This window comes from Littorina saxatilis, linkage group LG3 (genome assembly GCF_037325665.1).
Source record: "Littorina saxatilis isolate snail1 linkage group LG3, US_GU_Lsax_2.0, whole genome shotgun sequence".
Lineage (NCBI taxonomy): Eukaryota > Metazoa > Mollusca > Gastropoda > Littorinimorpha > Littorinidae > Littorina > Littorina saxatilis.
Window position 1 is genome coordinate 74,925,564 of NC_090247.1, and position 17,732 is coordinate 74,943,295.

Here is a 17,732-nt window from a genome sequence, read left to right on the forward strand (position 1 = left end):
CGCGTCTGCTTTCTCTTGTCTGGCACTGCTGGCTCGATACAATGCTCAACCACTTGTTTCATTTAAAGACACACCGGCACGGTTGGCCTGGTGGTAAGGCGTCCGCCCCGTGATCAGGAGGTCGTGGGTTCGAACCCCGGCCGGGTCATACCTAAGACCTTAAAATTGGCAATCTAGTGGCTGCTCCGCCTGGCGTCTGGCATTATGGGGTTAGTGCTAGGACTGGTTGGTCCGGTGTCAGAATAATGTGACTGGGTGAGACATGAAGCCTGTGCTGCGACTTCTGTCTTGTGTGTGGCGCACGTTATATGTCAAAGCAGCACCGCCCTGATATGGCCCTTCGTGGTCGGCTGGGCGTTAAGCAAACAAACAAACAAACAAACAAACAAATTTAAAGACACGTTCTCTATCGTTTAAAGGCCCACTCCGCCTCGCTGTCTCAGATCTGGTCCGGCTTTTACGTGGGATAAGAACACCACCCCCTCCCCCCCCCCCCCCCCCCCCCCAATGTTGTTGTGTCCATCACTATTCTCTGTGGTACACATCTACAAAGCATTTTGTCTTGTCGACGAATGTCTCAGTTTTTACCACCCTGATGTGTACTATTTTCTTGCACATATATCTATAATCTATGTAGTTAAAGTTAGGCCAAAAAAAAAATAGGTGTGGTTAAGGTAACATAGCCAAAAAAAATAGGGAAGGAAGGTAAGCAATCACTTTTTGTTTTTTTTAACTTTTTTTTCTAATGTGTACAAATTAAACCTACTTGACAGGGAAATAAGTGTGCAACTCGAGCGCTTTCGCTTTCATTGCGTTTTCTGCACTCGGCCGGGGTTTTTTTTTTTTTTTTTTTTTTGACAAATGTAAAAAAAAGTTATAGGGTCGGCCCCTAAAAATAGGGTACGTCGGGTTACCGTAACCACACCTATTTTTTGTGTGTGTTGGCCTTAGTACACCTAATAAAGCGCCATTTTGGCACATAATCATAGTACATCCCCAAACCTGAACAGTATAGCTCGTGGGGCGATGTGAGACAGTATTTGTGCTAGGTTATATCACTCGAATTAATATATTTGACTTATTCTCCCTCATTTCTGTCCTCAGTCGACGTCTCGAGAGCCGCGCGAGGACCCGATCACGTGGGCAGACGGCTTCCTCCTGGTCTTCTCCATCACAGACGCCAGCAGCTGGGCATGCGTGCAGGACCTCGTGCCGCGCCTGCGCAGTGTGCGCGACGACGACAGACTTCCGGTGGCCATCGCGGCCAACAAGTGTGATCTGATTCACCTCCGGCGCGTGTCAAGCGCGGACTGCAGCGCGTGGGCAGCGGAACACGGGTGTGTGTACAGAGAGGTGTCAGCCAGCGATGATCCTGAGAGCGTGGAGGACGTGTTTCAGTGTCTGTGTCGACAGGTCCGCACGGTGCACAAGAAACGAGAGAAGCTGTCGTGGATCATGCAGAGACCTGCCGTGGCCGCCAAGCTGCAGATCCGACAGAGTCTCCGGAACCTCGCCGAGAAAACATGGCGCTCTAGAACTTCCACATTTTGAAAACATGGCGCTCGAGAATTTACACATTTTGAAAACATGGCGCTCGAGAATTTACACATTTTGAAAACATGGCGCTCGAGAATTTACACATTTTGAAAACATGGCGCTCGAGAATTTACACATTTTGAAAACATGGCGCTCGACTCGGAATTTACACATTTTGAAAACGTGGCGCTTTAGAACTTTCAGTCATAGTTTGAGCGCTGTTTGTAGAGCCGCCCGTACATGCGTCGAGAGTGAGGGAGATTGACTGACTTGACTGACTGGTCTTTGATAAGGATGAGGTTTAAGACACAGCCTAGTCTTACAAACTGTCATGAGAGAGAGAGAGAGAGAGAGAGAGAGAGAGAGAGAGAGAGAGAGAGAGAGAGAGAGAGAGAGAGTGTGTGTGTGTGTGCAGTAGGGCTAGTGTACATGTGAATCAGGAACTGGCTGTGTGCTGTCGTTGACTTTGATGATGAAAGTATATTGTACCACTAAATTACTCACATCTTCCAGATGCTGGACGCGCCAAGTACAAAGTGTGGTGTTCAGTTTTGGCCGGTTTCCAATCGTGAAAGTCAATTCTCCAATGTTGTCCATAAAAGACACAAAGAGGCACTGATTCCCCGGCGAGGGTCAATCGCTTTGACAACCTTGCGCATTAGGACTTCTACGTTAAAAAACAAAGACATGTTGTGTGAGTCTGAGATAATTAATCTTCATGTTAATATTTGTGTGGTCGGTTTGAATGAAAACATACCCTGGGTGCGATCTTACAAACTGGCTCGATAATGTCTGACTGATGTCCGGGTGGCGATTCCTTTGTGATCAATGCTGATGAAATAACAGCATTGGAAATATTATTTAGAAACAAACATTGCTGGCTGTTGCTCCCCCCAAAAACATAGATTGGTGCTTCTCTCGAAATTTCCTTTGCTGCAAAAAAAAAAAAGGAATGGAAGATCTTAGCGAGTTAGCTGGTGCTTCTAGTTTTCTTGTTCTTCATCGTCGCTTCGCTCAGACAGCAACTCCAGAGGCCCTGATGAATGTTGCAGCACGCTGGGTGCACTCCAAAGCGGGTCCAAGGAACCTTTTCCTCGTCGGCTTGTCAGCAAGCCTGGGGCCGGATTCATAGGCCGACAACACAGTCGGTCAACTGTAGCTGAACGAGTGAAATGCAATAATCCGACGAAATCGTGTTTGATTAAAAAGATTCCAGTTGGCCGACTGTGCTTCGTCGCACGGGAGTTGCCCGAGTACAGTGCTGCCTTTACCTTGCACCGGTTCGGACAACCGCAGTCGCCAGTTGACGATCGAAACGGTCAGTGTGACCGCCGTGAGTCCACGAAACCGGTGTGTCGGACAATTCTGCAGGTAGTGAGTGTTCCACCGTCATCAAAGATGCGTCACAGGGACATACCGCAGAATCTTCAGGGTGGAATTTCATGAGCATTTGATGCCTGAGTCTTCAGTGGATGGCCTCCATCCCACAATGGTCACTTGGACGTCCCTGATAAGGAGGTATAGAAGCCACTATACTTCTTGTAGCAGTTTGCAATTGGACAGAGTTTGAAGGATGCGTGTTGTTCTGCTGGTCGAAAACAACCACAGCAAAAGAAATGTTGATTTTTACCTAGACTTTTCACTAGACTCGCTTGAAGCCAATTCAGGACAAATAAGGCATTTGTTCGTATAGCTTCCGGAGGCCAAGACACTTGTTGAGAGCTTTCATCACCAGATGGACCACTGTGAGATGGACCACTGTGAGATGGACCACTGTCAGCGTCGGTTTACTCTTGTCGGGAAGGACAAGAGAAAAGTCCATCACCAGATGGACCACTGTCAGCGTCGGTTTACTGTTGTCGGGAAGGACAAGAGAAAAGTCCATCGGCTATGCAAATTCTTCGTGTGCAGCTGTCAACAGTGTGTATGTGTTAACATAATTTTAATGTAAATGAAGTGTTTAAGTCAGATGTGATACATACTGTATGTAACGATACAGAGGTTACGGAGACATCGACTGAAACTTGGTACAGAATCGAAAAAAAGATGGCATTGTGTTGTTGTTGTTGTTTTTTAATCGAATATTAACAGCTATTGTGTTTTCAGTGTAGCAATAGGGCCCGATATTTAGACGAGACAAGTATAATGCCGACGAGTCGAAGACGAGTCGCATTATACTTGTTCGAGTCTAAATATCGGACCCTATTGCTACGATGAAAACACAATAGCGTTTATATAGCTATTCTGACATTAAATTCTGTGTTAGAATCATGTTTTTGTCAGCGACAAGAACCAGAATGGTCCATGTCGTTGATGATTGCAGACGACGGTTCCCTTTCCGTATGAAGCTACGGAAATGACCGAACATTGAAAAACCCACGGACATGTATTACGGAGAAAACTCAAGATAACCGGATGTTTAGCATTACGTCAATATGTTAGGAATCATATGACGTCATGACGTATCATGCTTGCCAACGTAGATTGTATGTTCGAAAGTCTGACTTCTGTTGGGAATTCGCGTGGTGAAGACAGCGGTAAATCTGTAGATGATAAGAGAACAAGGATTGTCTCAGAAGAAACGACGAAATGTTTCAGACCGGTGTAACACGAGAAAATTACTCCCACGAGATTTTTACTCCGGAGTAAACATTTCGTACGAAAAAGTTACTCCCTTTACGAAAAAAGCACTCCCCCATTACAAGAGAAAATTACTCCCCAAGACAGGTGAGTTCCGAATAAACATTTCGTACAAAAATGTTACTCCCCTGACGAATCAATAACTAATAAATTACTTCACCCCAACACAAGCAATTTAACTTCCCATGCCAGGTGTACGAAATGTTTACTCCCTTGTCCCCTGTTAGTCTTGGTGGTGGAAGGGGTGGAGGGAGGGTAGCGCGATATTCGTGTGCGTGAGATCACTTATTGGCATTATCCCTTCGCCCGCATCCCATTTTTGCGTACGAGATTTTTACTGGAAGTAAAAAAAAATGGGGAGTAAAAATTTCGTGGAGGGAGTAATTTTTTCGTGCCTTGGGGAGTTCTTTTCTCGTACAAAAAGTGTACTCGGAGTAAGAATTTCGTACGAAATATTTACTCCGGAGTACATTTTTCGTGGAGTAAAAATTTCGTGTTACACCGGTAACTTCATTTCAACAATGCACTATATATTGGACGTTCTATGCGACAGGAGAGTTTGCTGATTTTGTGTTAAACATTGAAGAGATCGTCTGCTAGAATCCGAGATAGGTCGCCGCTTCAGATTGCAGCTTCTGGAAATTTGCAAGGTTTGTTGCCTGTTAAAGAACTGGATTTTACACGTAATGTATGTCATGTACAGCAAGCAACAACAAAAACACACACAAAGCAAATGGCATCGTCTGTCGACTAGTCACAGAGTGACAGAAACAAACCTGGCGAGGTATGCGTGTACTTTATACACGTGGAAGAAACCGGAACCATGCGTCTTTGTTATTGCCGATATCGTTTGGATATCGGCAAAAATGGCCAACTTTCGTAGCGTTATGCTTTGATGATCGGAAAAGGGATGTGTGAGACCATCCAATCACAGCCCCCGAATTCCCCCACGTGTCCATCAGAATAGCTATATTACTTTACAACGCGCGCGTTGGGTCTTACTTTGCCCGTAAAGGAAAACACGGCTAACTTTGATAGTATGAGATGCGAAAAGAAGCATTTCTCAGGCATAAAATGTATTTTGATGATAAATTCCTCCAGATGCTTTTGAAATTTAGCATTTGAAAGGGATACTTTGGGTCTCTCCTTTAGAAAAAAAAAAGTGACATTTACCGGGTAAGTTTGGGCCTTCTGGGACCTAGATCCAACTTTGTCCAATGAATTTGAAGAGTTGGTGAAATGCGTTTTCTGCAATGTTTTTTCTTCCTAAATAAAGTACAGTGGAGACGGAGCCAAACAATAGTTGTTCTAGGCTGTTTTACACTGTGTGAGTTCAGAGAATTCATGCGCATCCTTCCAGTCTTTATTTTCAGGATTACTTTCAACTGGTTTTGTGATTATGCGGATTTCTTGTAACATACTGAAAACAAATTCGCCGAAAATTGTCTGTTTCAAAAAGGGGATTGCAGGATTTGTCTTGCCGGAGTGGAATCAACGGAGAATGCTTTGTGTATTTATAAATGTGTTTTCTTGAAACACTGTAAATTATGATAATGAGTTATTCCTGTCTTTCTTTTTCGTTTTTCTTTATTTGTTTTCTAGCCCACCAGCCTTGCTATCCGGTAGTTGTTTTGTGTTGTTTTGATTTTACAATGCTAATTTCTGCTGAATGATTTGATTCCAAACGTGATTTTAAAACGGCATATTTATTTGTGCATGCATGCTAAATATTTTCGTAGCGTTGCACTAACTTCCTTCTGTTTTCCGCTGTCTCTGGCAGTCTCTCTCTTACTCTCTCTCTCTCTCTCCCTCTCTCTCACTCTCTCTCCCTGGCTCTCTCTCTCCCTGTCTCTCTCTCTCTCTCCCTCTCCCTCTCTCTTCCCCCACCCTCCCCTCTCTCTGGTTCGTCTTGTCGTTGTTGGTGTGGTGTTTTTTTCCTCTCGATTGTGATGCTTGATTTAATGCGTCAAAAAAAATCAAAACTGATATTATTTGAACCTTCACATTTCTTATGGAAATGGCGTTTATTATGACAAGAATGGTTCACATAATATTCTGTTCATCTCAGAATGAGCGAGTCAAATTACTTGAAATATGTACAGTACTGTGCAGAGATTGTTTATATAATTACATGTTGGTCCTTCGCAAAAAAACAGGAGGGCTTTGCATTGATGTGACTTCTTCCTGAATAAAGATATTTTTTCCAAAAATTCGCTCCTGACTCGGGACGTGTGTGTGTGTGTGTGCAGATGTGTTCGAGTGTGTGTGTGTGTGTGTGTGTGTGTGTTTGTCTGTATGATTGTGTGTTCGTGTCTATACTCGCCAGCATGCATGCGTACTATGTCGGCATAGTGGTGCTAGTGATGGTGCCATTATCATGGTTTCTTTCATTTCTTAACTTTGATTAATGTCGCTTGTTCTCGTATTGTTTTACACTACACCACACAGTCGCTTTTATCTAGGCACAGAAAAAATGGGGAAAAAAGAAAAGAGCGCAGCAATCAGTGTTTGCTTTCTTGGAACACTTGTCGAGCCCTGGTGAACTGGAGACAACTCTTGTTTTCATGTGGGTATTGAGAGCGAGTGAAGTGCACTCCCTTGGCACAAAATAATCCACCATCATTTTTTCCCTCTCCTTCTAGTAATTGGTCACAGCTGCACTGTCACTGCTGTTTTTCAAACTTTGAGTTAAAGAAAATATGTAACAAACTGTTCACCTTAAAAGCTCAGTGACGTAATTTTGAAATGTTAAAACTACTTCAATGAAACCCCAATAGCAGCCTCTATTTAGTATCCACGCCTGTGAAATCTGAATAGACTTCAAAACAAACCTCAGATTAACTGCTTATTAAAATGTTCCAATTTGTCTTGCTACAGGTTAAATTTCATAGTCTGCAAGCACATTCTTTGTTCAATATCATTCAAGCAAACAAGACGAAACCTAAGTTGAATTATTTGCACAAATGAAACTAGTTAAAAGCTGTACTTTTGTATGATACCAGATCTAAGTTTCTGATTACATGGAGAGAAAATAAAAGTCAGCAACAACGGACCATCCCACTTAAAGGGCAGCTGTCGGGTTGTGGCTCTCAAAATCTGTTCCTCAGAATGAGTTATCATGTAACTAAAACTATACTTAAAAGTTACTTGGTGATTTTGACAGCTTGATAACACAAGTCCGAAGACTTTAGACATGCTACAATGTCTTTAATCGAAGAAAGTTTGCATTCTTGGCCCAGTCAATGCAGCCCGCTCGAAAATTACTTCCCTTGGACGCGTGACGTCAGCCGCGGAATCGGCCGGGTTGAACGGTGCTCTCTTTATGCCGTGTAATGGGCGCAATCGGGTTGTCTAGTCAAGCCCTCAAGCATACTTCACGCGTAGGTGAAGAGAAACTTAGGATGGGGTGACTTTTCCCAGGCCAAAATTTCGCAGTAAAAAACGGAGTTCATAACATGTCTTCCGTCCCCCTCCTGCTTTTATTCCACTTGAACCCTGTTTTTGTTCAACTTATTGGCAGATATTGTCACGCGTCGAGGAACACAAACACACACACACAAACACACTCGTTATCACACATATACACAGACACACACACACATACGTGTTATCACACACACACACACACGATAACCATCACAAACACAGTTTGACAAATTCATCTTTGATTTTTTGCGGCCGAACCCCCCTCCCCCATTTTCCACACTAGATCCACTGTTTCATCTTTGTCTCCGTCTCTCTTCCCTTTTTCTTATCTCGTCTATCTACTTGAGTGAGTAACTGAAGATGTATTATCATCATCTCTTTCCTAGATTTTCCCACCGACAGAGTTGGCTTTTGTCTTGAATTCAGTACCTCACACGTACACGGTAATTGGTGTGACACCTCAAGCGGACCTTCTTCATAAGTGTACAGTGTCTGCTGACAAGGGACACGAGGGTCTGTGGTTGAGCAACTTTATGGTTTAACCGGGAGGAGTAGCAACAGCATGTGAACCACTTTAGAAATGACTTGTAAAGGTTGCAGTCGGTCAGATCAAAGAAGAGAAAATGGGAACGTGGGTCTTGAGAAGATACCACCATCTTAATACTTTACTTTATGCAAGAATCAATCACGCGTACAGCATTGCAGATGTCCAGCTGTCATTGTACTGTAAACTTCACAGCGGCCTTATCGGCTTCCTCGAGTGACGTCACAGCAAGGCTAACGCTGCGGCGTCTTTCTTGTGCTGACAGAGTCGTCGGTCGCGGATTTTGAGTCGTTTCGGCCTGCCAACTGCTTCGTTTTTTTTGCGGATTGTGAGAACTAGCAGAAAGTTTCACACATTTTAATGGTTTCAAACTAATGATGAAAGTGTCTTCTTCTGGACCAAATCAACAGTCTTTAGTTGAATCAACTCGGAAAACTCTTAAACGCGTTTTTGCACGCGACTCCGCGCATTTTTGAGACCAGGCTGCCCTTTAAAGCATTCAGGGCTTTATACTGGCAAGAAACCTGAGATCTACAATATACAATCGTGACACAAAACAGTTTTATTTGATATCAAAGATTTATTTGAAAGCCAAATAAAAATGAACCGACACACATGGTACAAGCACAATAAAGTTCCATACAATGTGAAACACAAGCTGTCCAGCAGTAAAAAAAATATCAAATAAATACATGCAGTGTCGCAGTGAATGTCAAAAATTCAAACAGAATAGATAATTAAACAGAAGTGGGTAAGCAATAAAGAGGTCGTTGATATCAAAACTGATATCGACGGAAATGTCGTCGATATCAATTTTGCAATGAGCTCAGTTTTGCCCAATTGACCAATGGAAATCTACGTAACATATGAAATAGCAATATTGGGAAATAGCGTTAAAGTTGATCAATATGAGAGGCATACAAACATTTAACACATGTACTTTCCCACCCTGTTAATTTGTCTTCAATAAATGTACAGGCGAAATAACACAAACTCTCAAGGGCTGGTGTTCTCTGACACAAACACAATTTACACTTGTCTGTATAAAACGTTAACAAAAGTTGTTTTTAAAATACATTAAAGTAAAGAAAACGAAAGAAAAACCAAAGCAATTTTTGATTGACCCGATTAGTTTATCAACAATTCTTTCTTTCTTTCTTTATTTGGTGTTTAACGTCGTTTTCAACCACGAAGGTTATATCGCGACAGGGAAAGGGGGGAGATGGGATAGAGCCACTTGTTAATTGTTTCTTGTTCACAAAAGCACTAATCAAAAAATTGCTCCAGGGGCTTGCAACGTACAGTAGTACAATATATGACCTTACTGGGAGAATGCAAGTTTCCAGTACAAAGGACTTAACATTTCTTACATACTGCTTGCCTAAAATCTTTACAAAAATTGACTATATTCTATACAAGAAACACTTAACAAGGGTAAAAGGAGAAACAGAATCCGTTAGTCGCCTCTTACGACATGCTGGGGAGCATCGGGTAAATTCTTCCCCCTAACCCGCGGGGGGTCTGGTGTTCTGTGACAGAAACACAATTTACACTTGTCTGTATAAAACGTTAACAAAACAAAACGTTTAAAATACATTGAAGTAAAGAAAACGAAAGAAAAACAATGCAATTTTTGATTGACCCGATTAGTTTATCAACAATCCATACCCTAATTAGGGGGGTGTCAAACTGGGTCTGGAAATACTGAGTACAATGAACTGACCACTAAACCACCATACTTATCTACTACAGTGATACCTGCGATGTAAGGCCCCTCTGATGAAAGGACATCTCATGTGAAAGGACACATTCTCTTGTCCCTTTCTCTTTTATCTATACCAAAATATACCTCTCGTGAAAGGCCACCTTCTCTTGTCCCTTTCTCTTTTATCTCTACCAAAATATACCTCTCGTGAAAGGCCACCTTCTCTTGTCCCTTTCTCTTTTATCTCTACCAAAATATACCTCTCGTGAAAGGCCACCTTCTCTTGTCCCTTTCTCTTTTATCTCTACCAAAATATACCTCTCGTGAAAGGCCACCTTCTCTTGTCCCTTTCTCTTTTATCTCTACCAAAATATACCTCTCGTGAAAGGCCACCTTCTCTTGTCCCTTTCTCTTTTATCTCTACCAAAATATACCTGTGGTGAAAGGCCACATTCTCTTGTCCCTTTTTCTTTTATCTGTACCAAAATATACCTCTCGTGAAAGGCCACCTTCTCTTGTCCCTTTCTCTTTTATCTACCAAAATATACCTGTGGTGAAAGGCCACCTGCATTGTAGGGACACTTTGGGCTTGTTCCAAAGGTGTGCTTTTATCTCAGGTACCACTGTAATCACAAAATATTGTGATTTCTATACTTCGTTTTAAATCCCTCGATCTCAACTGCATGACGCTGCATCAGAAAAAATAGAAAAAAGATATGGACTACCTGTCTAAATACCCCGATATGTACATCTTATCCAAAATCTTACAGAGAAGAAACCCTGAGTAAATAAGATGTCAACGTTTTCTCGCATGAGCAGTAATGTTCAATGTTTCCATTAAAACAAGTGTGACAAATTTTAAAAAAACTATTGTGTGAAGCAGGATTTCACTATAATCAACACTTACAAAATAATATTGTACGTACATGTAACAGGTTTTCACTTTTCATATTCATAAAGCATAAAACTTTTTACATTGATAAATTGACACACACAATTGAGATACACATGTATTTCATCTGCATGAACTCACACTTAGCACACAATTTCCTCTGATAGTTTTACCTGAGCAAACAAAATGTTCTGCATTATTCCCCTTTTTGGCACACTTTTGATAACCTTCAGCATTCACAGAGCAAGACCTCAATGAAAAAAAATCTACGCAAAATTACCGACTGCAGTCTCTTATATTCGGAACAGATCTACGCCCTCCATAACATTTTTAAAGCATTTGCAGATCCAAGTGCAGTGATTTAAGTCTACAAATCATTCACAGAACTCAGAACTCTGCAGAGTCTATAAAGCATTTACAGATTTACACCGTTAGAAACTTCAAAGTTTACAAAGTATTCACAGTTCTAACCCCTCAGCGACTACACATTCTACAAATCATTCACAGACCTCAGAATTCAATGTCTGTCAAATTAATCTACAAAGCATTCACAGATCTACATCCTGAGACTTCCAAGGTTCACAAAACATTTGCAGGTCTACAAACTCAAGACACACATTTCACAGATTAGATCCGAGTTCTCGTGAACTTTCATTCTACAGCGCATTCTTGGATCTAGTCTCCAGGGCTTCTCAGAACAGTGGAATCGCCATTTTCACACCAACAAAAGTCTGAGAGAATCATGTCTTAAAGAGAAGGAATCTTCAAATGGAGGTTCATTTACAGAGGCTGTGAAAGGAAAATCTGGAAAATCAAGGTCTTAAAAGGGTGGAGTCTTAAACTGGAGAGTCTTAAATTGGAGAGTCTTGAAGAGGGGAGTTCATTGTATAGACACCCCTCTGCAACAAGAAATTGTGAGCGCAGTGTGAAAATATTCAAATTTGTTCAGTATGCTTATGAATCCCACATTGGGCGATATCGGAAGACTGTCCAGTGAATCATTGATAAAAAAAAAGCACACATCCTCCATTTTAGCAGCATTTCACACTTAAAATGAAAATGTTATCTTGACAATCTGCATGATACACCCATCCCTATCCTCTTTTGCACAGACAATCCAATCCACCCCCACACTTCACATCCCCCCTCACACATGATCATAGTGAAGATGCTTTCCGCAATAAAAGACAGCGAATAAATCTCTCTTTAGCTACCTGCTCATTAAAGACATCAGCCCAGTCCACGTATCTGACCAATCTTCAAAGTCAAACAACATCAAATTTTTTTATACATTTTTTTTTAGAAACAAACCATTACCTAAGTGAAGTGCCACATTTAATCAACTTGATAATGATAAAACTCATCTCTAGCATATTACCCTGACCACTCCCTCAAAGTCTAACATTCAATGTCTTTAAGTTTAATAAATCAAAAAGGAGAAAATACAAAATGAAACAATAATTTTTAAAACACACACACATTTAATGCAAAAAAAAGACAAGAAAAAGACAAGTATAGTTTTATCATCTTCACATTTACTTGCTCCAAAAATCACACGGGTATCGTATGGCACACATCCTTCTGTTGATACAGAACACTCCATGAAAATGTACACTGCAAACACACAAACAACCTCTTCGGCATTTACTCAGGAGTGTTGTTCCCAGGCCTCAATCTTTGGTAATTTACACTTGCTTTTTTTAATCTGACGCATTGTTCTGACCAAAGGCCTATCAAATGCCAGAAAGCTTTGACACGTGGGGTACATGTCTTTAAACACAACACTTTTTGACTGATATATGATTAATTTTAATTCAGGTCTAACTGACCTTTTGTCCTCTGTGTCTGGGAACAACACTGACTCAGTTGACAAACTTCTGTACCTTTTCCCACAAACAGCAACAACATTGAAACAAATCACATAACCTCTTCCAAACACACAAAGTACATTTATCAGTACACCTTCTCCACCACAAACTACTTTACAGCATTAAAACAGAACATGTTGACCTTTACAAGTTCACACGCTTTGTTAAATACAACATATGGTCATCAAATACTGTACAGGTATGTTGACATGGGTGCAACCTGGAAAATTCCAAAAACCGGCAAAAGTTGGGGTCCAGCTTTTTTAGTATTTAAAATGCCAAAAAAACACCTCTCCTGGAACAAAAACATCGGCAGCCGATGAAACCAAAAACCGGCTGCCGGCGTGTAGCCGGCAGAGTTGCACCCATGCGTTGATATTAAAAGCAATGCCGGGACACCTGTTTCCAGGTTCTCAAAACTCCTTCAGCCCAACTTCTGGTCATAAAATCCTACATTCCCTCTTGCCTCAACACACTAGAAAGGTTCCCCAAACCCCTTTAACTAAACTTGTGTCACAAATATTACATTCACAAGTCCCACAACACAGGTACATCAAACCCCGCCAACCCCATTTTACCACCCCCACATCACAGGTACATCAAACCCCGCTAACCCCATTTTACTACCCCCATACCACAGGTAAAACTCATGAAAACTCAAGGCTCATGAAAATACAACTCATGAAAACCCAAGAATAATGAAAACACAAGACTCACCCCCCAAACAAGTCTCCCTTACAACCACCCTTCTCCCCTAGCCCCCACCAACATCACTCAGCTCGGTTTTTCTCTACCAAGCTTCACTGCTTTAGTCGTTTTCTCCACCCCTTGCAACAGAACACTGCACAGTTTACAACTCATCAAAACACAGATTTCACTGTCACAACAATACATCATTACCTTTCCACATTTCCACACCTTATCTTCGCACTATCATCAAGCGGCGCTGTTCTTCTCGGCGAGGCTGAAATCAGCCGTTTTGGTCGTGAGCCTTGCCACCTCATCTCCGTCAGAATCATCGACGCTGTCGGTGTCCGATTCACAGAAGGACATGCGAGGGGAGGGGCGGAAACCGCGCTGGGCAAACTGTGTGAGTTTGTTGCAGCTGGCCAGGAGAAATCCCAGATAGGGCGGCGAAGGGTTCATTGGACGGGAGATGTACTCTGGGTGGTACTGCACTCCCACGAAGTACGGGTGATCTGGAAGAAAAAGGATGAATTTCTACATTCAAGGTGATCTTAACCTATTTCTTTTTCTTTTCATTCATGGCGGTCTTAACCTATATCTTTTTCTTTTCATTCATGGCGGTCTTAACCTATTTCTTTTTCTTTTCATTAATGGCGGTCTTAACCTATTTCTTTTTCTTTTGGTCTTAACCTATTTCTTTTTCTTTTCATTCATGGCGGTCCTAACCTATTTCTTTTTCTTTTCATTCATGGCGGTCCTAACCTATTTCATTCATGGCGGTCTTAACCTATTTCTTTTCATTCATGGCGCTTCTTTGGAGACTTGCGTAGACGTCATGTTTTACTTTCGCACCCAATATACACACACACAAATAATGACACATGCATACTTACACACGCAAACAACCAAGCACACATACACTCATTCTCTCTCTCTCTTAGAGCTTAGCTTTACAGAGCTGCCCACCAACGCCAATAAGCACTCTTTCAGGCCCTTTACCTACAGTCACAGCCAATAAGCACTCTTTCAGGCCCTTTACCTACAGTCACAGCCAATAAGCACTCTTTCAGGCCCTTTACCTACAGTCACAGCCAATAAGCACTCTTTCAGACTCTTTACTTACAGTCACAGCCAATAAGCACTCTTTCAGACTCTTTACTTACAGTCACAGCCAATAAGCACTCTTTCAGGCTCTTTACCTACAGTCACAGCCAATAAGCACTCTTTCAGGCTCTTTACCTACAGTCACAGCCAACAAGCTCAAGTTTACATTTCAACTTCCTTCAAATGAATGGATCCCGTCAAACATGCACCCGTCAAACAGCAAATAACGAAACTGCGCCCTACTCAGTAAAGCACAATTAAAGTAAGAATAGAATCACTTACTCTCCAGTTCCATGATCTCCATACGAGCCCCATCCTCACTGCGGCCAACGAAGCGCAGACCTTTCTCTTCCAACTGGGCAACGTAGTCAGGGTTCACCTGTGACAAACGAAAGGTATAGAATCAGCGTTGTTCTCAGGCCTCAGTCTTCGGTCGTCAACTCATACTTCTTTGATATGACGCATTGTTCTGAACCCTGGCCGGTCGACTGTCCTATAGTTTTGACTTGGAGGTCTCCTGACTGAACTTTTAAAAAAATTTTTAGACAAAACATTTGGACCTATTTATATTTTCTATCCAGGTCTAACTGATCTTTTGTTCTCTCAGTCTAGGAACACTGTCAAATAAAAACCAACCTTGACAAATGTTTTATATCTGCAATACTAAGCTAGGCAAAAAAAATGCAAATTGTTTACCTTTTTCCCTTGTCACCAAAGAGTACAGCTTTACACTGTTTTGATCACAGATAATGAGAACTAATATGGGAAATCTTAGAAGGAAAATACTGTATAAAAAAACAACGAAACAAGTTTTTAAGCAAAGTGTCTGAGACAGCGGGATTGTGAATATTTTTTTGGATTATTTTTTAAGTTATTACAATCACACTGCCATATTGATTCCTTTTGTGTTACATCCTTTTTATCATATTTAAAACCAAAGGTATCTTCATCAGGTTCTGTTCTGAACAAATTTCACTGTCAGAAGCTTGATATCTATTCAACTTTAGTCAAACGGCCCTCACCTCGTAGCGATGTCTGTGTCGCTCGTCAACGCTCTCTTTGTTCTTGTACAACTTGCCTGGAAACCAAACATTTCACAATTGAATTGTCATAGCAAACACAAAGGAAAGAACAGTCAGAATAGAAAATAACAACCATGTTCACAAAGTATGTCCGAGAACACTTAACGAATCAAACTGAACTTCTACCTTATTATCACACCAACTTAATTGTAATTTTTGATGATCTTACTATGAAGAACTTATAGAAGTGTACGTGTATTCTATAGCTCAGTCAGTAGTGCACTGGCTTTATAACCAGTTCGTTGCTATCTGCGTGGATTCGAACCAGGGTCTCAGCGAGGAACTCATTTCCAAGAGAGAACTTGATGCAGACTCTTCCAGTTGTCCGAATACCCCCATGTGCACGCATGCCTCTGATAAAGATCCAAACCTCACAAAAAATCTCAATGCGAGGGGAAAAAAAGACTGCGGAGTGCGACTTCATCGCTGTGCGCTATCCTCAGGGATTGCAGCCCAAATTTCACTGAGGAAATTCCCCAAGCACAAGTTTACAAATAATTATCCAATAAAAAGCTTACGCAAGAGGGAGTTCTCAGTCTTGAAGAGTGTCTTCCTCTTCCCCAGGCGCATGGTTCCCCCCATCTGGCCGGTGTTGTGTTCCGGCATGTCGATCACCTGCACGTCACAATACCCATCAGTCAGCAAAGACAATTTTGGAAATGATCACACTTCATCACACTGTGAGACACTGTCACATGCTAAATTTAGTGAATACAGTGGAACCCTTTGTTTAAAACTTCCCCAAATCTTAGCAAAAACAGGTCTAAAAAAAAGGCTGCTTTTCTTGGGAAAATCAGGGATTTTACGACGGTACTCAAGCCTTGTCATATGTGTTTGGAAAATGTTACATCCAGATCACTTACTAGGTTCCAACCAAGAGATGGGGAAAAAAGTTAAATTTGCAGAGGTTATGAACAGAAAATGTAGAAAACCAGGGTCTTAAATAGGGGGTGGTCTTAAATAGGGGGTGGTCTTAAATAGGGGGTGGTCTTAAATAGGGGGTGGTCTTAAATAGGGGGTGGTCTTAAAAGGGGGTCCCACTGTAATTCAAACCCTCAACATTCACTGCCAAAGACATTAAAGAAATAGCTATAACATAACCTGCATTCTTATACCTCAGCATCATTTGCACTGTTTTCATATCAATCCTAAATGTTCAGGGGTTCCTGAGCCACAACGCCAAAGCTTTAGACCCAAGCTGAACATTTGTAATTGTTTTCTCAGAACTCGATACTTTCACTTAAAATTTACATCCCATAATAAAACAGCATACCAAATGCAAATACTTTCATACCCAGACCTGTTTACCCTAAACCCGAGGCAAGAGTACTTTTCCAAAAAGTTAAGTGCATTTTTCAAAAAGTTGGTGTACTTTGCAGGCAAAGCCATATGGGCTAGGGAAAATGTACGCGTGGGTGCAAACGTGTTTGTGTAAGAATAGCATGTCTTGTGAACACCTTCAGAATTTAACTCCTTCCAATACAACAGGGATAAAACAATTTTATTTACCTGTCAGTTTATAGCATTATAACCAGTGTCTTCCAAACGCAAACAGATTGATAATGAAAAGATGGAAGTTCGTGAAATAACATCTGCGGTTGACAGTGGCAAGTTCATTTTTACAATCATCTCAGAAAACATTGCTTCAGCACGGACTATAGCCTTTTCTTCTGGCAGGATTTGCTTTGCGGGAATGAACTTCATAATTCCTTGGCAGCTTTCAGCGGATTTCTTTGCAGCAACCTTGTCCAGGTGAGTTTTGGAACTGCAGTGTCGTTCGAAGTCATATTTCCCAGCATGGGCAACGGAGAAATCTGATTTACAATACTTGCAGTGTGCATGACTTTTTCCCATAGTAGACTCCACAATTCCTGGCTCTTTCTTATATTTCTCCAAGAAAATCTGCTGCTTCTGCTGTTTAGACTTGGTACAGTCATCCGAAACTGGCACATTTTTCCGCTTCATTTTGCCACGATTGTCCAGACGATCGCACGTGCCAACAACTGAACAAGGTTTCCACAGCTGAAGACTCGCTGTCATGCTTATCTCCCTTCGACCGAAACCGGTATCAGTTGTACCATCCCGTAATCAGCACACCAACACCGGAAAACGTATTCTAGACTTTTTCTTAGGCGTGTCGCGTATTTGCGTACCGATAATAATTTAGCGTACAAAATACGCCCAAATCGTACTGGTAAACCGGTCTGCATACTTATTGATTCTGAAAAAGCCAAATAGATACGTAGAA

General features: G+C 41.6%; 2 protein-coding genes across 4 annotated transcripts in view; one reads left to right on the top strand and one right to left on the bottom strand.

The window, feature by feature from the left end:
- Positions 1-6,388, top strand: part of LOC138963263 (ras-related and estrogen-regulated growth inhibitor-like) — a 79,011-nt gene extending 72,623 nt beyond the window's left edge. For both annotated transcript variants that reach the window (XM_070335329.1, XM_070335330.1), the window contains one exon: positions 1,105-6,388. In XM_070335329.1, coding sequence (XP_070191430.1) covers positions 1,105-1,551 — 447 coding nt within the window. In that variant the 3' untranslated portion in view covers positions 1,552-6,388. The remainder of the gene's footprint in view (positions 1-1,104) is intronic.
- A 2,318-nt stretch (positions 6,389-8,706) lies between these two features.
- The window catches only part of LOC138963262 (CTP synthase 1-like), a 37,124-nt gene continuing 28,098 nt past the window's right edge, over positions 8,707-17,732 (bottom strand). For both annotated transcript variants that reach the window (XM_070335327.1, XM_070335328.1), the window contains 4 exons: positions 16,003-16,099; positions 15,425-15,480; positions 14,685-14,781; positions 8,707-13,810 (listed from right to left, as the gene is read on the bottom strand). In XM_070335327.1, the coding sequence (XP_070191428.1) occupies positions 13,548-13,810; positions 14,685-14,781; positions 15,425-15,480; positions 16,003-16,099 (513 nt within the window). In that variant the 3' untranslated portion in view covers positions 8,707-13,547. The remainder of the gene's footprint in view (positions 13,811-14,684; positions 14,782-15,424; positions 15,481-16,002; positions 16,100-17,732) is intronic.